The sequence below is a fragment of the Pristiophorus japonicus genome, chromosome 10 (genome assembly GCF_044704955.1).
Source record: "Pristiophorus japonicus isolate sPriJap1 chromosome 10, sPriJap1.hap1, whole genome shotgun sequence".
Taxonomy (NCBI): domain Eukaryota; kingdom Metazoa; phylum Chordata; class Chondrichthyes; family Pristiophoridae; genus Pristiophorus; species Pristiophorus japonicus.
This window is the reverse complement of record NC_091986.1, coordinates 75,440,228-75,464,372: the sequence shown is the minus strand read 5'-3', so window position 1 is coordinate 75,464,372 and position 24,145 is coordinate 75,440,228. Positions and strand designations below refer to the sequence as shown.

Sequence of the window (24,145 nt, the reverse complement as noted above, 5' to 3'; positions counted from 1 at the left end):
AGTATAGCTAGTTATTCCATTCACTTGTATTCATAATGTACTGAAACAAACTATATTTTATATTGATTATAGAACCATGCAAATTGCAGCTCATATGGAGGCCACTCAGCCCATTGAGTCTGTGCCAGCGGTTCAACTGGAGCGATCCTAATCTAATTTCCCTGTCCATTCCTAATTTCCATAAAAATTCTTTCTTTTCAAATGCTTGTCCAATTCCCTTATAAATAATGTTAGAATTTCTATCTACCTATGCTGAGGCATTCCACCATCTGTTAAAACATATTCGCTGTTTTCCTTTTTTGTTTCTTTATTGATAATCTCGAATCTGTTCCTCCTTTTTATCCATTTGCCAGTAGTGAAAGGTATCTTTCATTACTCACCCCTTCCCAAAACACTTCATGATTCTGAAAGTCTCGATTAGATCCCTCTTTTTAAAAAGCCCCAATTTTTCATACTGATAACATCTCATTACTGGTATCATTCTTCACTGCACTTTTTCTGTAGCTCTAATGGGATGGGGGAATGATAATAAAGATGCAGCTCTTATTATCAGGAATTATTCTTTTGTATTTCACTTGTTGATAGAAGTTTTTCCCTGACAAAATATATTTCTATTGATGTTCTATGGGCCACCAGGAAGTAGATTAACAAAGAAAACTCAGTGACACAATCAATCTGTTCTGACCAAACAAGAGGAGTGTTTTGTTATAAACTATAAATATTCAGAATTTTAGAAAATAAAAATAAAATGTTAAATCATTGGAGTCTTTCGGAATGATACCATGCTTTTAAGGTGAGAGTTTTGAGAGAGGTCTGTACAGATACCATTACTGGTATTGCTTCTGAATCTGGCTTGATTGCTTAAATTAGCAGTAAAATGTGTTTCTTTTTCTAATTCCTGTCATGAGTAATGACTTTAGAGGATGCTGTGAAATTTGTTGGGAAAGTTTGCTCTGTTGAATCTCAGTGCCACAATTGTGTTCTCTGTCTGAAAGAAATTCAAAGAGATGAGAGTAAAATATAATTTCTACCAATTGCCTGTGCACAGCACAATTTTACCATAGCCTGTTTGTTTAGTTCAAGTCATCAAAGGTAGAGGCAACACCCTTGATACTTCTCGATAAAAGCATAATAAACCTAACCACAAAGAAAAAAGACTAGTCATTATGTTAGACAAAATATCCCAACTATTAGTCTCCATGGAGGTTGGGGACAGTGAACAGGCAGTAGCAGCTCATGGCACACAGAGCATGAGGAATGCAAACGTCGACACTTGGTGCTGAGCAGAAAGACTGTGCTCTATGCTCACATACCCAGAATGGCCAGGCAATGGATTTAACTTCATTAAAAAGCATGTCACTTTTCAGAGAGAGGACAGCTCTCAGATGACAAGTTATTCCATTTGCATTTTGAAGACACATCAGCATCTGCCTTATTGAGGCCTTCAAAATTCACAGGCATAATTTAAACAAGAGTGTGTTGTGCACTGATGTGGCTATTTGATGGCAGAATGAAATACTGAGATTTGATTTTAGGTCAATGAACATATTCTCAGTTCACGGCCTACTACCTCAAATAGACAAATGATTAATTCCTGGCAGTTGTATGTTTACTGTTAACACAGAAAGACAGTTTTCCTTCTATGCAGCAGAATGTTTATTAATATGATTGAATTGTCAGACTACTTTGATGGCTTGGTTCAGTAGGTAAATGCAGCACACGGTGTGATATAGCGTCAACTGATGTCACCTGGGATGGCAGTGGGGGTGCTACAGTTTAGTTTTTGTGCCCCTGAGCTGGGAAGATGAAACACCCAGGGTTGCCCAACTGATGGCTCCTGTTGGAAAGTGCATGTGGGAGGTGAGCAGAGATCAGATTGTCCAGGTTTCCATTTGAAGAAAGGTTATTTCAGTATGTCACCAACATTAATGACCACATCCTATCCACAACAAACTACAAGTAGCTTCTTTTCCGTGGGTGGAGATGTGTAAACTCACTTTTTTAAATACAAGTTATTATAAATTTCTGCAGATAGAAAATTATTTAAAACATTTAAAAAAATCAGGTGGTTTAAGGATCTTTAGAGCCAAATATGTTTTGAAAATATACCGCACACTTGTTTCTAGTTACTTGAGAAAGATCCTTTCTTTGCTGTCTTAATTAAATAAAAGTTCCAATTCCCAAATGCTAATGACTGCTGTACCCAATTTTTTCTCTTAATTGAACGTACATATGTTGCTTCATTAATAAGTTGCTTAAAGTACATAGGCATTACTGGACATGGACCACATTGATATAATCAGATTTCAAGAACAGAAAGATTCAACTCATGCATTATGACAACTGCAAGCGTAAATTATACGAGCCTGAGAATTAAGTTGTGCAATATTATCATATGAACACTTAACGACTTAATGTGCTTGTAACAAATTCATCTGTCTGCAACATTAAGGGAGACATTAAACTGTATAAATAAGCAGGTTAATGCATCTGTTAAAATAGGAATTTGACATGAATATGTTGCACATTCATACAGCAATATCTCATGAGAGAATTTATAGGGTTGTGTTACTAAGTTTGGGGAAACCTCTGTTAGTTAGCCCCAGGGATTAACCTTATGTGTCAGCGCAGTTTTAAATTAAATAGAACTGATGAGCCCTTTCAAGCAGATCATTCAGTGATACAAACTGGTCGCATTGTATTAAACATTCCTTTATTTTTAGGTAAACAGGAGCATATTGACTGCATTTTGAGTAGGCCCCAGAATTAAAAGCTGCATTTATATCTGGGCACATCTTGCTTTCGTTTTTGGGGCAGGAAAAAGGAAGAAAGAACTTGCATGTTTATGGTAAAATAAGTACAAATGCCTTATAAATGCACTTCTACAAAATTCTATGAAACAAATTGAATATCTATGGATACATTGAACTAATAGAAGTAAGAGCCTTTTTTAAAAAATTGGGAAGGCTTTAGTTATGTTCCAGCAAGAACCACCATTATCCAGGATACGGCGGCTTATGCATAATGATAGTGCAATTTTGCCCCCTCCTTTTGGTGTCACAACAACATGTGATAGGATGGGCATGTGATTAGACTTAAAACAGTACATAATTGTCTTGATGTCTTTAGTGCTCTTAAACTGAATGGCAGTTTAAGAGCACTAATTCCATGACAGTTTGTGTGCCTGCTTTTGGAAAGTACTGCTATGCTTATTAAAACCAGGCTGATATGTTACTGTCAGGAGAATTTTAAGTTGTTACACTCCTATGAAGAAACCAATAATTTGATAAAAATAGATTGCTGCACAGTACTGTACATGGGAATCAGAAGGAAATGTTAAGAGAAGTCGTAAATACCAATTAAAGGAGTATGACAAAACGAACCTGTACTTGCTAACAGCAGTCTCATTGTTGTGGTATTTGTCCCATGTTCTTGTCTGTAAAATTGCATGGGAATGTAGAAGGTTCAGCTGCCTTAAAGCAAAAAAAAATCAAGCGAAGCCTGTCTCCAGACTTTACTCCCCCACCCTCATGCTTAACCCTTGAGGAATTTTAATTTTGGCAAATATGCAAACCTATTTCTCAATCCTACCTACCTCCAGATCAGTTGTGGGAAAGGTAATGCGCTCACTTGGTTATTGTTTCGTAAGGCAGATCTGCATACATTAAGGGGTGAAAATATGTCCATTTGTGGGTTTGACTGTTGGGCTTTTATTGGAAAGGAGTTTTTTTTGTCAGCTTTTATCTTGATGGATTTCCATATAATTTATGAATCAAATTGTTGATTAAAATTATGCAATATTAAAGGAATCCAGACATTACGGTGTTTGTGTGGGTGCGGATCATCTTATAATTTGTTTTAGCTTACAAACGAGAAAAGTAACAAAGGAAAATGCAACTTCTGTGGCTTCATTGTAGGTTAGGCCAGGCACAAACTGTCTTTTTGATATTGGACAATTTTGTGCATAAGTAGTGCCAGAGAAACTCTTGGGTAATGACAATAAAGTCGAGACGTTTCCTCATAAACTGGTCTACAGTGATGTACTGAGTGTGTCACAAGCCGTTTGTTGAGGTTTTATATTTCAAAGCTGGATAGTTGACAAACAGGTTCCCTGAACCACTGAGAGTTAAACAGTAATAATCTCCGTTGGACGTGTTTCCTCCCCTGCATATCCTTACAGACCCAAGCTACAATAAATCAATTAAATGCATTGCAATTTTCTGTAATTGAACTGGAAGTAGGGTTGAGAAATGTTTTTATATTTTCCAAAAGTAAAACTGCATCTAGTTTCTGTAATACAAAAGCAAAATACTGCAGATGTTGGAAATCTGAAATAAAAACAGGAAATGCTGGAAATACTCAGCAGGTCAGGCAGCATCTGTGGAGAGAGAAACAGAGTTAACTTTTCAGGTCGATGATCTTTCAACCACTGCATCCAATTTCCCTATATTAATATGCATATTTTTTAATATGGATTTGACTTGTTTGACACATTAAATATTTTTTTGCAGGTGCATCCATGTGTTTTCATCAAGTGTGGAATAGAAAATTAATAGAAAGCCATAACAAAATCTATTTAAAAGGAAATCGGCCCTCAAGTTATTGACAATAAAAGGATTACACTGCAGATTGGAGCAGTAATGTAAATCAAGGGACAGAATAGAAAGGGCCGGATCTAGCATGATTGAAATAAACAGACACAAAGAAATCAGCTGCAGTAATCCAATCGTTTCTAAAGGAAACCACCGGTCTATTCCTTTCTAATAAATAGTACAGCAAATGGACCTATTTTATATACAAAATATAAACAGGAACCTGGGGTTGCCAAGGCAACATATAGATTTTGTTCATTTCCAAACTGACACATCTATCATTGTAATTTGAAAAGGAAAGGAGGGAAGCAGTGTTCAGAGCTATTGAGCATTTCACTATATACGAGCAGGTTAGGATTAGGATGTATAAAAGGCCTGTATTTTTTGGCTTGGGATGGAGGATGGTAAAGAAAAGTTGCTCAGTTCTTGTCCATTCATTGTGTGTAATATGAAAAAGGTAGATTTAATTTGCTGCTTTATTGAAGTCCTGTATGGTTAAAGCTCCAGATTGTACCATGGGTTAGTTAGGAGGCTTTTAAAAAAAATTCCTGGCCCAGCAGCAGCCATTCGGTTGGATTAAGCTCACTTTGAGATTGTTTCTTTCATCTATTTGTGCCACAGACAGGAACATGCTGAGTAGCAACAGAACGCAAGAGGATTGGTGGGGTGAGGTTATCTGAAAGGAAAACAGTGCTTTTGATGCAGCCATCTTTCAGGCACAGGCTTTGGTCTCACACTCCATGAGAGAGGCAAAGATAAACAAGCCACATTGTTCCTGTACTGCTCTGTTAACTATGTTCCTCCGAGTGCTGCTTCTTACCTACCAGAACTGGTCTGATCTTCAGTATCCAAGCCAGCCATTTCCCACCATGATCCCAATAAGTATATCCAGCTGGCCTTCTCTCAGTTTCAGGAAATGGGGAGAAAGACTAAATGAAGTATCAAATAGTAAATGCACAATCTTTCATAAAAGGAATTTAAATTCTGTACAGAGGAGATTGTGGAGATGGGAGAATACTGGAAATCCCTGTATGAGCAAGATTGTTCCTTGATTTTTTTGCTTTTAAAGAGCCAGTTGTATTTGGTAAATTTTCAACCTGTGCTCAATCCTGAAAAGACTTTGGCATAAAAGAGCAAGTGGAACTAAGCTTTGGGAGTATCTTCGGGTCCCTCCAGATGCAATCAAGTGACAACTGTTTTATTGGCTGTTAATTAGTTTATCAGCAGGACAGATCCATTCTGTGCCATTTGGAAGGAGGTTTTCAGATTTGGACTTCTAAAAGATAACAGAAGTGATTTGCTTGAAGAAGTTTCATTTTTACACCGAGTTTCAAATAGCTTCTGTTAGTGAGAGTCTTAATGAGGTTCTGATGAGTTTTCAAGGTTTCTGTGCCACTCTGCACATGCAAGAAAAGGTCAAGAAAAATTGGACAAATTTATTCTGCCAATAATCTTCACCAGTTTTCTCCACTCCCTTCCTGTCACTCTTCTCCTGACATTCACTCCTTCTGGAATACATTGCTGTTCACCCTCCAGTACCTCACACAAGTGGCTATTATTCATCTGTGAGCCTTGTCAGTGAGTAGGGGCAAGACATTTAGCCAAGCTTGATTTGTCCTGACCCAATTTCCACACAGGCAGGGGTATCAATGGATAGTGATTTGAAGCTGGCTGATTTTTTTCCCCTCCCGAACCCAGGGCCACTGAAACCAATTGCAGCACTCTTAATTACACTTCAGCTGAGATCAGCAAGCTCAGCACAGACTGAGGATCAAAGCTGGGACCTTCTTGTTCTATATGTCTCAGCTACTCATTGAACAAACTCACAAAGTCACTGTCGGAGAGCTTCAAATGTTTTTAATTGAAGGCAAAACAATCTCAAGAAGACACGTAACCTTAATGCCACTTTGTTAATTACAAATATGGATAGAGCAAGTTGTCTCTGATTTACTCATGGAGAGAGATAGTAGAATAACTGTAGTTCAAAACAAAAATGAATACAAAGCAATTTGTGTGAACATTTTGCCAGATTGCAAACTGAGAGGCTGAAATTCTTCCAATTGGTCAATGTACTAAAAATGTAAAGGTTCGTGAACAATGGTGGAATCTGGGGAGGAAATGGTAACAGATAATTCATCTGTGTTTAGCACATCTAACAATTCCTAGCAGTCTAAAAATGGATCAATGAACCGTAGCAAAAAGATAGGTGTAAAATCATTTTCTGCTTGTGAAGTACGATTTTGGGGAAATCGCTCAGTCTTTTACTTCTGCGCAGAAAAATCAAAAAAAGGGAGTTTTTTACTCTAGGTCAAACTTGATATCTTTGAGCTGAACAGAGGAGGCAGTTTTCATCAAAGATGCAGGCAGAGGCATCGTTTTAGATTTAACTGTTAGCTAGAAATGGGACATTTCACATACTCTGGGGGAAGAGAGGAAATTAAACAAAAGAAAACTTCCAAAAAAATGTTGATTCGCAAGTTAGCAAATTGCTGATTGCTGCTTCAATGTTGAAGGCAGCTTTTCTTAATGGTAGACGTAGAGATTTCTGTATGAGGCTGGGGGTGGGGGGGAGCGGGGGTGGGGGGGTGGTTGGAGTGTGAGGGATTAAAATGAGGTTTCTTTTCTAGGTAGGCATAACTTCCTTCTCCCTCTTCCTCTCTATTTGGTGCATTTTCTAACATTTTAAAATCAAAGAAATTACATTTTCTCACAATTCATAAACTATTACCTTCCAAGTCTACAGCAACTCCGATAAGCTAAATTACACCATTATATAGAAATTTAAACCTCTCAGAACATTTAGCATCAGTTAATTTTTAATATATTTCTCAATGTGCTTTTCTCATAACAAGACACACTGCAATTGTCTAGTGATGCAATAATTCCATTCATAGCTTGTGAATTATTTCTTCTGCATCACTTACTCTCTTGATTGCATTTGTTCTGATGAATCCCTGGTATAGCCAAATTTCAAAGCTGTAGATTAAAACTTTGACATCTAAGAATCAAATGTAATTTATCAGTTTATGAGACTGGGATCTACTGCAATAACTCATTTTATATACTGAGACACACACCCAAAAGTATTTATTTATATATACAATTTAGTTACACAAATGCATTTTAATTTACAGAGGAAGGAAGTTCCAGGAGAAATAGAAAGCAGATTCAATTTCTTACCAGCATGGAGATCTTTAAGTCAGGTCTCCCTCTCTGCTAGACACTACAAGAACAGTAAAGGGTGCAGATATAAATGTACTTCTGGTGCAGTAACGCGGCACAGTATAAGATCTGAGGCCAATTCTGGCCTTGGTGTCTTAAAGTTGCATTACTGAATATACAAAATGCGTATGGAGTTTTAAATTGCACTTTTGCTGAAAAATGAATTATGCTGCTTAAAATATTAAATTCAAAAAGGCAGCTATCTAGAATCAATTACCAGAGTAAAAAAGGGATGATTTTTGGTTAATTCTGACGTGACCACTCCTGGCCCACAACAGGAGTGCACATCTTAAACTTGCACATTTCTAGGCCAGGATGCTCCACTAAAATGAATGGATGAGACATCACAGGTCTTGAATGTACAATTTTGCACAATGAGCTCCCTAGCATATCTCAGGAGCGGCTGTATTGGAATTTTTTAGCACTTTATATCTACTACTTGTGAGTAGTCACAAGAGTGTCTGATGGGTAAATCAGTATTTTCTTTGTTGTCCTTCAGCCCTTTTCTAATGATTACACACTCTATAGCAGGATGAACAAACTTTGCTCACATTTATGTTGATTCAGTGGCGCATGAGAAATGATAAATAATCATTGTTGGGTGTGGATTGTAAGTAGCTGATTACTGCTACTTTTCATCTTCACCCTTGCAAGCACAGAATCTCACGTGCTGATGGGGGCTCATATTGGGAACCTGGGCATTGGTGCGCCAATGGACAAAAAATCATGGGCACTGTGGTGCTTAATTACCCAATCTGTGCTCCTGGTGGTGAGCCTCTGTGAGGGGAATGTTAAAGCTGAAAATTAGTACCTTGACTTTAAGCCCCTACAGTATCAATGCAAAGTGAAAAGCAAGGGGTATGGAGTATAAAAGAATGGCTGTCCTGCTTCAACTGTACAGGGTATTGGTGAGGCCACACCTAGAGTACTGCATATAATTTTGGTCTCCTTGAAGGTTCACTAGGTTGATTCCGGAGATGAAGGGGTTGACTTATGAAGAAAGGATGAGCTGGCTGGACCTATTCTCATTGGTGTTTAGAAGAATGAGAGATGATCTTATTGAAAGCTATAAGATAGTGAGGGGGCTTGACAAGGTAAATGCAGAGAGGATATTTCCACTCGTGGGGGAATCTAGAACTAGGGGGCATAGTTTAAGAATAAGGGATCGCCCATTTAGAACTGAGATGAGGAGGAATTTCTTCTCTGAGGGTTGTAAATCTGTGGAATTCTCTGCCCCAGAGAACTGTAGAGGCTGGGTCATTGAATATATTTAAGGCGGAGATAGACAGATTTTTGAGTGATAAGGGAGTGAAGGGTCATGGGGAACCGTCAGGGAAGTCGAGCTGAGCCCAAGATTAGATCAGCATGATCTTATTAAATGGCAGAACAGGCTCGAGGAACCAGATGTTCAATCTTCTTTGTCTAAATATCACCTGGACTGTAACTATTTGTCTTTGTTAAACAAAATAGAGACATTTAAAACCATGAAAGTTAAGATTATGAAGTTCCAGAGAAATACATTTCTTGACTGGTTGGATGAATTCTTCCTGCACAAACTCAACAATCGCTGTGGAACCTCTTTCTGAATTTCTCTTTAATCTCACTCAACCATATCAAAGGTGCCTTTTCCCAGTATGATGCCTGGAAACATTGTAAAACCTATCCTTTCTCTTTTGAGCAAATCACATACAAACACTTTGCATTAACCTTATTGACTGTGTTTGGTCAGGGGCAGCTCACAAGATAATTGCTTTGTAACAGGGAGCAAGCCATGATAAATATCAAAGCCAGTCCTTGCTTCTTGAAATTCACTTTTGTGCCTATTTTTAGCAGGCTAACTTGAAATTGCCATTATCTTTGAACAGCCTTCGAGCAATGGTTACAATTACATAGCATTACATAGGATATATGGCACAGAAACAGGCCATTCGGCCCAACCAGTCCATACCAGCATTTATGCTCCACTCGAGCCTCCTCCCGTCTTTCCTCATCTAAACCTATCAACAGAACCCTCTGTTCCCTTCTCCCTCATATGCTTGTCTAGCCTCCCCCTTAAATACATCACCAACAGAATAATCCCCAGGCTCTGTTTGATTATCCTTATCAGATATATCATTCCACACAATCGCTCCATCGTCTTGTCAAGGAAACAACAGAGATAAAATTATGTTTGTGTCAATGTTATCAGTGATGTCCATTCTAACCCAAATTGGGTGATTCGAGGATGATACCTGTATATTTTGGGTTGTTGATAGAATCTGCATGTTATCAGTAACAAAGAGCTGTTTAAACTTGGCATTTACAGTATCCAAAATCTACAGTCACCTTTCAGCAAAACAGTTAAATGTTATTCTGGCAAGTGAGCTGAATTGAAAAAATTCAGTAGTTATTTTTCTATACATTTTTAAATCATCCACATAGAGTATATAAAATTCTTACTGTTATTGGTATGTCTTTAAAAATGTTATGTCCTTAAAAACTATGGCTTAGCCCATGTCTAATTTACTCTTGTATTTAAAGCAGAAATTACCATTTATGTTTTAAAGCTGGGTTTCTCTGTGTTGAATGCAGCAATAAGTAAAAGTTGCACTAAGAATACCCTGCCCGCTTTAAGTATTATTATTCTGTCATTCAAAGACTCATTTGGCCTTTTTTTAACCAGATAAACACACTAAAATAAACAGTTTGGTTTGGTAGAGCAATTTAAGAAAGTGTCTTGTGGGATTTTAGGAGGAGTAATGTCTGTGTTTATCTACGAGCATTTAATAGTTTAACTACTTTAGCCACATTAATTGATTTTTGTCTGGCTGAATAATCCTCATTGTAATATTAATTTGTATAAACGATTTATCTAAGTATTCTTTTGGATTTTGAGGTCTCTTTGTCTCGCCACTGGAAATTAATTTGTTGACAGTCGATGTATGGAGTAATTGTATCGTAACTCAACAAGGTAAACACAGACCTATTTCACTAGCTACCACTTTACCACTGGGACCTGTGCCAGACTGCAGCTTGTAAGAGCCGAGAGTGCTGGAATCATGTCCAGACTATTTCCCCATCAGAGCAGGAGGCTGGTTCCATGCCTGTGTAATACTTTCATTAAGATCCATCTGGCTTTCCTTGCCCTAGAATGTTTAGGCACTTTGATTAAGGAAGAAGTATTGAAGCCCATGTGGAGTTGTTTGCCCCTCTATGCAGTTCATCAGAAAGCAGCTTTCAGTTCTAGTTATGAGTAGCTATCTATTTATATATTATAAGAGCCTAGTATCTGCTGCCATTCTGTATGAACTGCAGTTGGTCTACCTGACTGGATCAGAGTCTCAGTTCAGAAAGTCCAACTTTTCTTCAGAAGCCCTGCATTCCTATCACAAACACACAGCAATCCATTAACTTTCTAGTTTGATGGCAGTTGTGTAGGTGTCTCACCAGTTTCAATTGCTTCATGTTATTTCACCTTTGTCAACCCCAAGTTCTTTCAAACTAGAGAAAAGAGGAACCATAACTGGGATGCTAGCCAATAAAAGTTCAGATTTTTTTTGTACAAGGACTATAAATCTTCTACATCAAAGCGGCATCTTTGATGAAAGTTCCAAATATGTTGAAAACTTTTTTCATGATAGGTGAAGCAATCCAGCTGCTTTCTCTCAAAAATAGAGTGCCCCTTTCTATTGACTTTTGGCAAAAAGGATACCTGAGAACATGACTATACATGTGAGAGAATACTGCAGCAGAGAATATTTCTTTATCTTTTTATCTGCTCTCTTCATACTGGTTTTGACATAGAGGTGACATAAACAGCACTTTATTGTTCCAACTCATTTTGTTATCATTCCAGTTCTCACCATTTTATGTGCTATTTAAAAAAAATGTGTTTTCAAGAGTTTACAGTCACACATATATTTCATGAAGCCATTTTACAATTTAGTTATACAGTGAATGTGGGAAGCGTGCATTGGTATATTAACATTGCTTGGAAAGATTTTGTTCCACACCTGCAAAGGTTTGCTGCTGTTTCCTCACACAGTTACGGGTTCTATTTAATCTCTCAGCAATGTAGGTTAGAAATTTAATAACAACATGACTTGTAAATGTAAATTTAATAGAAATAAGTGGATTAAAAAATATGTTCTTAAGTCAGTGTAAGCAGCATGGCCAAGCAGAAATGGGACCCTCTGGCTTTAAATTTTGTGAATAACTAATTTGCTTGGTTTGAGATTTATGGCCTGTGGTTTTTTTGCCTACAATGATTTGAGTTGAGAGGGCCTCAGTCATTCTAGGACTTGTGTGCAGCTTGCGATGGGATCTTCTATTTATTACGGCCTGGAGTTTCCTGAATCGGTGCAAATATAAAGATAAACTGAAAAGGACACCGATTTCTATGCCAAAATTACCCCAATCTCATTAGCACACACTGGATTGTAAAAACCACGTTAACCAAGCAAAAATCAATGTAAACAGTCAGGGCCCGAGGAAAGTGCAGAACTAATGCAATATTCTTTCATTAAATTCCTCCTTATCTATGAAAATTGAAGTTTGAAGCCATCAAACCATTATTTATGCGCATCAAACACTGTTCAAAAAAATACAATTGTGGAAGCATTTCAATTTTTAACATAACATTTTATAATGCTATGAAAAAGCATTCAAATATATAGAACAGTGCAGGTTGAAGCAGGAATTTAAAAAACACCATAAATAGTGACTTTGGCCCTTGCTGCATCTGAATGTTTTTGGCTTAAATCTACGCCTTCAAAAAATTAGCGTAAACGCAGGAAATTTGTGCAAGTTGCTGTTTTGTGTGGGGGCGGAGCTATGTTAATGAAGATGGGTGTTTCATGGAATCGGCACAAAACATCGAGGCAATGTTGACGCAGTTTAAAAATCAATGTATAATCTTTGAATTTCCTCACACTTTTGCGCTGAATGTGAGCATTACACCGATGTTTTGGTGCAAGCTTGCAGGAAACTCTGGGCCATTATCTTTGGGGGTTTATTTCTATTAAAAATCATTTACTTTCATGCCTAATGACTGCCCACTACACTGCTCACAAACCTGCATGATAAAAAAATGAACAGTTTGCAGAGCTCGCTAATCTTCTGCCATACTGCTTTCTTGTCTCTAATCAGAACCATGCAAACTCTATCTCCAAGGATCAGTGCTGAAGTATTTATTGGTAATGCTGAAGAGAGGGCACCTGACCCAATGATTGTAAATGCAGAATAACTCAGTAGGCTTCAGGAAGGATATTGCACATTTTTCTGGCATCTCTTCGTGCTCCACATTTGAAGCGCTACTATATTCTTGTAATTATGGATCTAGGTGAATTTTCTGCAAAGAGAAACTTCCAGAATTGCCCACCAACAGTTTTAGAAGCCAATTATACAGTAACATGTAATTCTTTAAAGTTACCAAAGATTATACTCCAATTATAAGCAGTAAGGATTTTTGTGCTATATTAATTTATCTATCTATCATCGTGATTAAACCAACTAAAGAGATAAATTGCTATATTCAGCCGGAATAGTTTAACACTATAGAAAATGAAGTGGCAGTCTAAATTACAGTTACTGAAAATTTGACGGGTAACAAGGAAGAAAAAAGATGATCACAGATGTTTTTCTTTCAGAATGTAGCCCCTAAGGAGGAGTGATCCATGATCCTTGGTTAGGCTGCCACTAGCAAGCGCTAAAAATAAGATCGGCTTCTTGCATAGAGTCCCATTTCATTCTTGATGCCCTAACTATAAAAGACGATGATCCAAATACCAACGGTAATTGTTCAAGTGAAAATCACACGCTGCAAGGAAACTAATCACAAACAGGCCACAGTCACAGAAACACTAGTGTTAAACAACTACAGAGATAGTTACGTTCAGTGGTCAATAATCAGTAATCAGTTGCTACAGTCAGAAAACTCCCAGAGCTAGAATTTCACAAGGATTTGATCTTCACAATTTGTGCACAACTTCTGCTATAGGGATAGAAATAGTCTCCTCAGACCCACCTGTCTAAATTATGTCATTAAGCTACCAAATATATTTAATACTGTCATACAGACTAACATGCTAAAGGCATCTAGTGAGAGTTAAAGGGATTGTGCTGACTATATTTTATTTAAAATAGGCTACTGGTCATTAGTGATATTATCCTGTGTTAGTGCAAATTCAGTATAACAGTGTAAAATTTAAAATCACCAAACTAGCGTTGTTACTCATCAAACTGATGGTAAGTGGTAGTTTGACGACAAATTCAAGTGTAGCAGCTGGAGCCGAGGCAACAGATCAGGAACATAGAAAGAGATCTGTTTACTGGCCCAGGTCCAAACACTCTTACAATTGCACTGGTAAGTTGATTTCAGAAGAGTCCATTGAACTCAGATAAAATCTAATCGCATTTAGGATCAAATATAATCTATCCAGAAAATCATTTCCATTTACAATGATATAATTGAATGTTCCAGCACAGAACAGGCCCATGTCATGCAGCTCATCAAGAATGAACCGGTGTTGTTCTCCACATAAGCCACCTCGTCTAATCCCACCCTCTTGCTCAATTTCCACACCTTTTTCAACCAACAAATTCCTTTTTAAAAGAATGTATGGGGGTAGCTTTTGACTTGGTGCGATTGTGTAAAATGGGTAATAACGAATCGGCAGGCCATTTTACATCTCTCATGATTTTTATTTCTATTGAGGTCACTATTGTACAAAGTCAAAATCTACGCCATGGACTCTGCTTCAACAACAGGTTGGTAGCGGAGAATTTCACATTCTTACCACCCTCTGTCTAAAGGTTTTTTGCTAACTTCCCCTTTAATTCTCATTGTGATTATCCTAAATTTGTGCCCTTTAGTTATTGTAATGCTAACCAGTGGAATCTGACCGCAGGATCTGCTGTCAGGTGAAGGAAGCTGCAGGCACTGGACATTCCAGTTCCCTTGGGCAGGCATAGCTGTTTTGGCACAAGTTGGATGGCATTGTTCAATTAGTGCCAATGCAAACTGTGCCAGTGTTACAGGTATAATATCAGTATAAGAATTTTAACTCTTCACCAACTTTTATTGTAGTCACTGTTTATATTTTGGCAATTCTTTTATACTGCTCAGGTGAGGAATGTTAGTGGGGAATTCAGGATAAAAGAATCATGGAAATGAGTAGCCATAACTCAACTCTAAAGAGGATCAGGCAGATTCGAGTACGCAGTGTATTCTGCAACCGGCCTCCGCCCTTGTGGCCCAGTATCGCGGAATGGATCCTCTTAAAATCGGGCCGGGGAAAATCGCTTTTGCGAATTAATAATTTGAATGAAGTATTACTCGGTGATCCCTGGCTGCAGTTCCGGTCCATCTCTGACCCACGAGAAGTGAAAGTGGATAGACTAACGTGCAGCTCGAGCTCTGGCTCACGATCTATTTCTGTCACGTCCAGTGAGCTGGATGGAATGACTTAGCGGGCCCACCACTGTATTTGAGAGCAGTCTGTAAATGTTGTCTGGACCCGACCACCCCATCCCCCCGCCACCCCTGATTAGATTACTGCTTCGAAGAGAAGATTGGATAATTATGAACTAGATGGCCTGATTGGTACTTTCTTGTTCTGCCTTCTTATGCTGTCACTTCCCAGAATCCTTTTTGCTTATGAGTTTCTTTGAGCAGTGTTTATGGCAGTGAAGGTGGACAGGGGACACAGACCCAGATTTTCTGATTGCCATTATTTTGATACCGACAGTAATCCATTTAATTTAAATGGGTTATTTCTGGCAATAAAATAATGTTGATTGGGCAATGGAGGGTTCGATCTTCTACAGGACAGTGATATTTACAAGTAGGTGCTAATCTCTTGTGATGCTATCAGGAACAATTTATATTTTGCATATAATTCTCTAAGATTTAACAATCTTCAGTAAATGTTATTGAAACAATTGGATTGTTAGTAGATTTACATAGAAACATAGAAACATAGAAAATAGGCGCAGGAGTAGGCATTTCGGCCCTTCGAGCCTGCATCGCCATTCAGTAAGATCATGGCTGATCATTCCCTCAGTACCCCTTTCCTGCTTTCTCTCCATACCCCTTGATCCCCTTAGCCGTAAGGGCCATATCTAACTCACTCTTGAATATATCCAATGAAATGGCATCAACAACTCTCTGCGGCAGGGAATTTCATAGGTTAACAACTCTCTGAGTGAAGAAGTTTCTCCTCATCTCAGTCCTAAATGTACTACCCCTTATCCTAAGACTATGTCCCCTGGTTCTGGACTTCCCCAACATCGGGAACAGTCTTCCCGCATCTAACCTGTCCAATGCAGCCAGAATCTTATATGTTTCTATGAGATCCTCTCTCATCCTTCTAAACTCCAGTGAATAAAGGCCCAGTTGATCCAGTCCAGCCATCCCTGGAATCAGTCTGGTGAATCTTCGCTGCACTCCCTCAATAGCAAGAACGTCCTTCCTCAGATTAGGAGACCAAAACTGAACACAATATTCCAGGTGAGGCCTCACTAAGGCCCTGTCCAACTGCAGTAAGACCTCCCTGCTCCTGTATTCAAATCCCCGAGCTATGAAGGCCAACATACCATTTGCCTTCTTCACCGCCTGCTGTACCTGCATGCCCACTTTCAGTGACTGATGAACCATGACCTCCAGGTCTTGTTGCACCTCCCCTTTTCCTAATCTGCCGCCATTCAGATAATATTCTGCCTTCGTGATTTTGCCCCCAAAGTGGATCACCTCACATTTATCCACATTATACTGCATCTGCCATGTATTTGCCCACTCATCTAACCTGTCCAGGTCACCCTGCAGCCTCTTAGCATCCTCCTCACAGCTCACACCACCACCCAGTTTAGTGTCATCAGAAAACTTGGAGATATTACACTCAATTCCATCATCTAAATCATTAATATATGTTGTAAAGAGCTGGGGTCCCAGCACTGAGCCCTGCGGCACTCCACTAGTCACTGCCTGCCGTTCTGAAAAGGACCCGTTTATCCCGACTCTCTGCTTCCTATCTGCCAACCAGTTTTCTATCCACATCACAACCTTACCCCCAATACCATGTGCTTTGATTTTGCACACCAATCTCTTGTGTGGGACCTTGTCAAAAACCTTTTGAAAGTCCAAATACACGACATCCACGGGTTCTCCCTTGTCCACTCTACTAGTTACATCCTCAAAAAATTCCAGAAGATTTGTCAAGCAGGATTTCCTTTTCATAAATCCATGCTGACTTGGACCAATCCTATCACTGCTTTCCAAATGCACTGCTATTTCATCCTTAATGATTGATTCCAACATTTTCCCCACTACTGATGTCAGGCTAACCGGTCTATAATTACCTGTTTTCTCTCCCTCCTTTTTTAAAAAGTGGTGTTACATTAGCAACCCTCCAGTCCATAGGAACTGATCCTGCTGGAAAATGATCACCAATGCATCCACTATTTCTAGGGCCACTTCCTTAAGTATTCTGGGATGTAGACTATCAGGCCCTGGGGATTTAGCAGCCTCAATCCCGTCAATTTCCCTAACACCATTTCCCGCCTAATAAGGATATCCTTCAGTTCCTCCTTCTCACTAGACCCTTGGTCCCCTCGTACATCCTGAAGGTTATTTGTGTCTTCCTTTGTGCAGAACCGAAGTACTTGTTCAGTTGGTCTGCCATTTCTTTGTTCCCCATTATAAATTCACCCGAATCCGACTGCAAGGGACCTATGTTTGTCTTCACTAATCTTTTTCCCTTCACATATTTATAGGAGCTTTTGCAGTCAGTTTTTACGTTTCCGGCAAGCTTCCTCTCGTACTCTATTTTCCCCCTCTTAATTAAACTCTTTGTCCTCCTCTGCTGTATTCTAAATTTCTCCCAGTCCTCCGGTTGGCTGCTTTTTCTGGCTAATTTGTATGCCTCTACCTTGGATTTAACACTATCCTTAATTTCTCTTGTTAGCCACGGTTGAGCCACCTTCCCCATTTTATTTTTACTCCAGACAGGGATGTACAATTATTGAAGTTCATCCATATGATCTTTAAAGGTTTGCCATTGCCAATCCACCGTCAACCCTTTAAGTATCATTTGCCAGTCTAATCTAGCCAATTCGCACCTCATACCGTCAAAGTTACCTTTCCTTAAGTTCAGGACCCTAGTTTCTGAATTAACTTTGTCACTCTCCATCTTAATAAAGAATTCTACCATATTTTGGTCACTCTTCCCCAAGGGGCCTCGCACAACAAGATTGCTCATTAGTCCCTTCTCATTACACATCACCCAGTCAAGGATGGCCAACTCTCTGCTTGGTTCCTCGACATATTGGTCCAGAAAACCATCCCTAATACACTCCAGGAAACCCTCTTCCACCGCATTGTTACCAGTTAGGTTCGCCAAATCAATATGTAGATTAAAGTCGCCCAGGATTACTGCTGTACCTTTATTGCACACATCCCTTATTTCTTGTTTGATGCTGTCCCCAACCTCACTACTACTATTCAGTGGCCTGTCCACAACTCCCACTAGCATTTTCTTCCCTTTGGTATTCTGTAGCTCCACCCATACCGATTCCACATCATCCAAGCTAATGTCCTTCCTTACAATTGCATTAATTTCCTCTTTAACCAGCAACGCCACCCCGCCTCCTTAATCAACACACAATTGTGCATTGGGAAGGTGAGCAGGCAGTTTGATTTAATTATACAAAATGATGTAACTGTAAACCAATTATAATCATGGATAAGAGTAATGTAATCTATGTGAGACCACTGATGTACATTTTTCCAAGAGCTAATGTTGTGTGTAGCCGAATGTGACACTGCTTTCCCTAGTCTCCATGTTTCTGATCAAGGTGGGGTAGATACTTTAATATAGATTGTGCTGTTACGCAACCATATTTTTTATGTCTCTGACCACATGATATCATCATTTCAGAAGCTGACTTGGAGTAGAGCAGATTAATTCCTTCATTTAAAAAGGAGCCCAGTGTAAGATTATATCAGACTATAATACTAATTAAAAATTATAGAGCATAACATTAATGATATAAGGAATCCTCCCATGTACTTGGCAATAAGTACCTCCCATGTGATATGAAATTACTGTGATTCAGCATATTTCTCAGTGCACTGGAATAGTTTAATCCTTTTATCAATTCGGGATGCCTCTTTTTCACTTAAATCAAATTAGTCTTGAATAAGTACCTTGCAGAACTGATCCTAACTTTGGTTTGTTACACTTCAGTTATGGTAATAACTTTAGTCACATGCGTTTGATCATACTATCTTAAGTTGATTCCACTTTACTTCCAAAGTGAAAAAACATTCCTGAAAATAAAGTTGCTTCATTGGATAATTTCATAATCAAAGATATTGGAGGGAATTTTAACCTAAGAAAAGGGTGGGTTAGGAGCGTATGGGTAGTTGAAGTGTAAAAATGTGAATCCTAATCTCAACCCGCCCGCTTCCAGTGTTAACGGAGGAGGGACAGAGGTGGTGGCGTGGGCGGGTAGCCAATCCGCTGCCAGGAGGCGGGTCATCTTTTTAGAACTTGTATTGAGAGTGGAAGCCTCTGCTTTAACCTCCATTTTGAATTCGACTTGTGAAACCCGCCAGCTAAAGTAAGGTGAGGACTGCTGGATCCATTTACACTTACCTCCTGGATGCAGGGTCAGTGCCTAACACACTGACCGTGATCAAAAACCCCCCATGAGTCCTCCGATCACCCCCAAGGCCTCCGATTTTCTCCGCCCCCAGGCTTCTGATTTCCCTCCCCAGACCTCTGATGCTCTCCGAGGCCAAACCCACCCCCCTCACTCCCGGCTCCTCCAGCCCTCCCCATGCTGCTCGTGGCCCACGATCCCTTCAGACCCCCACTCTGCTGCAGCGGCTGCCCTTCAGCCCCCGATCCTCCTCGGACCCCCCCAACCCTGCTGCTGTGACTGCTCTGCGTCCCCCACTCCTCCTTGGACCCCTCCACACCTGCTGCTGTGGCTGTCCTTTGGCCCCTGAGCCCCCCCCCCCCCCGTTGCCGCTGTGGCTGCCCCTCGGCCTCCACGCAATCCTTCCCTCCCTCCTGTGTGTGGCCTAGTACTGCAGGCCTACCCGTTCAGAGCTAGCCAGCCTTTCAATCTGGCTGGCTGTGGATGCGAAATGAGGGCTTACCTTTCAAATAAGGCCCTGCCATTAAATTTGGACGCCCACCCCCCCCAACCTGCATTCTATTAAAATTCAGCCCATTGCTATTTGCGAGTTTTTAATGCAATGTATGGTGATTGCAGCCTTAACCAACAGCCTAAAACAAAAATAGAACAGGATAGTTTAAACTGAAGTATATCAATAGTAATTTTGATCATTACCACAAACCAGCCTAGAACATACACAGTTTTTATGATTTTAAATGGTTAGGTCCAGAAACAGTATGCTACTGATAGACAAATAGGTTTTACATGGACAGAAAGCACATCTCCGTGGCTTGTACTTCTCAGAGTAACTACCATTAAGATAAGGCTGCATTTGCTGACAATGCAGGGTAGTGGGAGATGCAATTGGACAACACTCGTGTAGCATTCTGCCTAGAATATAGAATTTGAGTGGCAATCAGGCTGTAGACAGCTCTTTACATCCCTGAGTTCAGACAATGCACGGTCCTAATAACAACTTGCATTCATATAGAGCCTTTAATGTAGTAAAACATCCCAAGACACTTAAAAGGAGTGTTATCAGACAAATTTTGACACCGAGCCACAAATTAGTAAAGAATAGTCAAAGAGGTAGGTTTTAAAGAGTGCCTTGAAGGAGGAGAGTGAGGCAGAGGGGCAGAGAGATTTAGGGAGGGAATTCCAAAACTTAGTGCCTGGGCAGCTGAAAGCACAGTCACCATTTGTGGGGCGATGGAAATCAGAGATGTGCAAGAGGCCAGAATTGGAGGAGTGCAGAGATCTAGAAGGATTGTAGGGCTGCAGGAGGTTACAGAGATAGGGACAATCCTGAGTTCAGACAGCGCACAGTGTGATGTCATCAGGTCGTCTGAAAACTGGATGTTCCGACACGGTGTCACCAATCATTGCGTACGATAAATGGTATGGAAAACAACACCTTACTTTATGTGGCGAATCTCAATGCTGTTAACTCCTGCTAATCTCTGTTCTATAAAGCAGAATACAATTAAACTAGAGGAGATGAATCCCTTCAGATGTCCTTCAGAATCCTTAGTATGCAAATAATCTTACAGGAGAGATTGATTAAGAAGTGACTAATAGACGCACTGCATAATGGGTAAAATGCACCTTCTATTGTAGTGTTTGGCAAGCTCTGTAATTTTGGTCATGTGCAGCTGTGATTAGATTCTGTGTAAAAGTGTATCAGCTTCATGGGGCAAGGTATCAAGCTCTGGGCCTTGGGGATATTGAATCAGCAGCTGCGAGTTTAAGGAGCTGCTTCTAAGTATTAACTGGAGTAAACACATCTAAGAGCAAGGATTAGTGACAGTATACAGATATGAGTGCACCAAGTGTAATTTATGAGCATATATCCCCAAGACAAGTCAGCCGGGATGCACTTTCATGAATAAAACACATTGTGCAACCTTTTGGGTGGAACCTTTTTATGGAATGGAACTGTTGCAAAAGGTGCTTTCAAATTCTATCCTAACCTAAGAAATCTGGCCAAAAATGTACATTAACACTTGTCTGGTATGGTGCAAGGATCTGTTTTCATCTCCTTACTTCTGTGCAATGGCAGTCTGTACATTAATAATACTAAACATCAGAAGAAAATTACTTTTAAATGTTATTTTGAATTGTTCAACAAACAGCAATATTCTCTTGTTTCTAATACAGTTAATAATGTGACAAGTGAGCTTAAAATACAGGAATAGAAGTCATTTGCTAGGCTTTTGATAGTTAACTTTTTGGAGTGAGACAGTGGAAGTGATGGGGATTAAAAGGGAAACTGTCCAACAAATAGAGCTGAATGGAAAAGATTTTCATTTGTTTTCATTTAATAGCCCATCCCCGTGTACTTTGTTATTGCAGCCAGTCACTTATCAAGTTCCAGCTTCCTGAAAAAACCTGGAAAAAAAACTTGTGAAACAGAATATTTCTTTGCGTTCTTTGGCAAGCAACAGCACATTTATTTACATGTTCTTCTCTTGTGTTTTATTTTCAGGTTCCTACCAAGTAAAGGACTGGTGATGTACCCGCAGATAGGAGACAAACTAGACATTATCTGTCCCAAGGTGGACTCCAAGATTACTGGACAGTATGAATACTTTAAACTGTACATGGTGTCAAAAGACCAAGCTGACAGCTGCAATGCTGTGCCGAGCCCTACACCTTTACTCAATTGCAACAAGCCAGATCAAGATGTCAAGTTTACTATCAAGTTTCAGGAATTCAGCCCTAACCTTTGGGGACTAGAATTCAGAAAAAATAGTGATTATTTCATCATTTGTAAGTATTAACAATTTTTATATCTTGACTTGCCAGCTTTGAATTAATTACAAGCACGTATAAAGTCAAAAAGAAAGACCTGAAAGAACTTGCATTCATATAGCACCTTTCATGACTGTAGCACATTCCAAAGTGCTTTACAGCAAATTAAGTTCATTTGAAGTGTAGTTACTGTTGTAAAGTAGCAAACAATGCAGCCAATTTGTGCATAGCAAGCTCCCACAAACATCAATGAAATAACTGACCAGCAAATATGGTGTTGGTTGAGAAATAAATATTGGCCAGTACACTGAGGAAAACTCACCTGCTCTTATTCAGCGGTGTTGTTTCAACTAAATAAAGAGCCTTTGAGGTTTCTGATAATACTTGTTTTCAGTATATTCTCAATTTTGTATCCGGTCCCATTCATTTGAACTTTTCTGTCTCCGCCAATTCCTTCCCTCGCAGTATTGTTGTAAATCATTGTGTACATGCAGCTTATTTGTAGGATCAGATAGTATTTTCCTTCTGCAATCGACATTGAGTTAACAGCTCTCTTCGTTTATATAAACTTGGAAAACAAAAAGGGTCATTTCCTTGTACCCAAATGTGCTAAGGGAATAAAACAGGCACAGAGAGCAAGATGGATGACAGCTTATTCCACATGTTAATCACATAAGGTGTAAACGGAAGTCTCGCCTAGAAAATGCCGCATGTTGAATTTCAATCCTCATTAAAATGTGAACAGAATTTTCTTCTGTCTGCAATTCAGTCACTAATTGTAAAGGAAAAGCCTAATTATGGCCGTAGGTCTTGGCAATTTAAAAAAATGTGAATGGAGAATGAGTACAAAGAGAATTAACATTCTAACACAAGAAATCTGTAACCAAAATACAACTTACTGTAAAAAACATGGAATATGGGTAGCAATACATGAATGAAATAAGTCCTAATGTCAATTGTCTGTATGAGCTTCTCTTTCTGTTTTTAAAAATGCTTAATTCTTGTGCTTTAAGGTTTGGGGCCACTGGGATTAACTATTTCAACACACGATAGCTTTATAAATAAGTTAAGACATATGCTAAAACAATGCTACAATTTGAAAAGCAATGCATTTCTCATCTTGTAAAGTAATTGACAAGTGTTCCTCAGATCCTTATACAAGTTGAGCGTCTGAAATCCGGAGTTCTGAAATTTGGAATGTTCTATGGTTGGGTCATCCAGAATCCGGAAATTGTTCTGAAATCCAGACATTGTTTGAACCGATTACCATTGTGAGAGTGAAAAACAACCCCCAAAATTCCAAAAAATAATAATAAAAATTCACAAAATATTCACAAAACACTTTACCTATTAAATCACTGAAAAAGAATTTAAAAATAAAAATTTTAACTTACCTTTTTTGCAGGTCTTCAACGCAGGTTTTCCTGGCCGCTGACCCCCCACTCCACCGTCCCCCCCCACTGCTGACCCCCCCCCCCACTGCCGACCCCCCCACTGCTGACCTTCGCCACCAACCCTCCCCACTGCCGAGCCCCCACCGCAAACCCTCCCCACTGCCGACCCCCCCCACTGCCGACCCCCCCCACTGCCGACCCCCCCCACTGCCGACCCCCCCCACTGCCGATCCCCCAATGCCGACCCCCCCCACTGCCGACCCCCCCACTGCCGACCCCCCCCACTGCCGACCCCCCAATGCCGACCCCCCCCACTGCCGATCCCCCAATGCCGACCCCCCCCACTGCCGACCCCCCCACTGCCGACCCCCCCACTGCCGACCCCCCCACTGCCGATCCCCCAATGCCGACCCCCCCCACTGCCGACCCCCCCCACTGCCGATCCCCCAATGCCGACCCCCCCCACTGCCGACCCCCCCACTGCCGACCCCCCCACTGCCGACCCCCCCACTGCCGACCCCCCCC

At 39.9% G+C, this 24,145-nt stretch overlaps 1 protein-coding gene across 1 annotated transcript in view; it reads left to right on the top strand.

Annotated features, from left to right (window-relative positions):
- The window catches only part of LOC139275009 (ephrin-B2-like), a 59,967-nt gene that overhangs the window by 5,684 nt on the left and 30,138 nt on the right, over window positions 1-24,145 (top strand). The window contains exon 2 of the mRNA XM_070891863.1: window positions 21,961-22,244. Within this exon, the coding sequence (XP_070747964.1) occupies window positions 21,961-22,244 (284 nt within the window). The remainder of the gene's footprint in view (window positions 1-21,960; window positions 22,245-24,145) is intronic.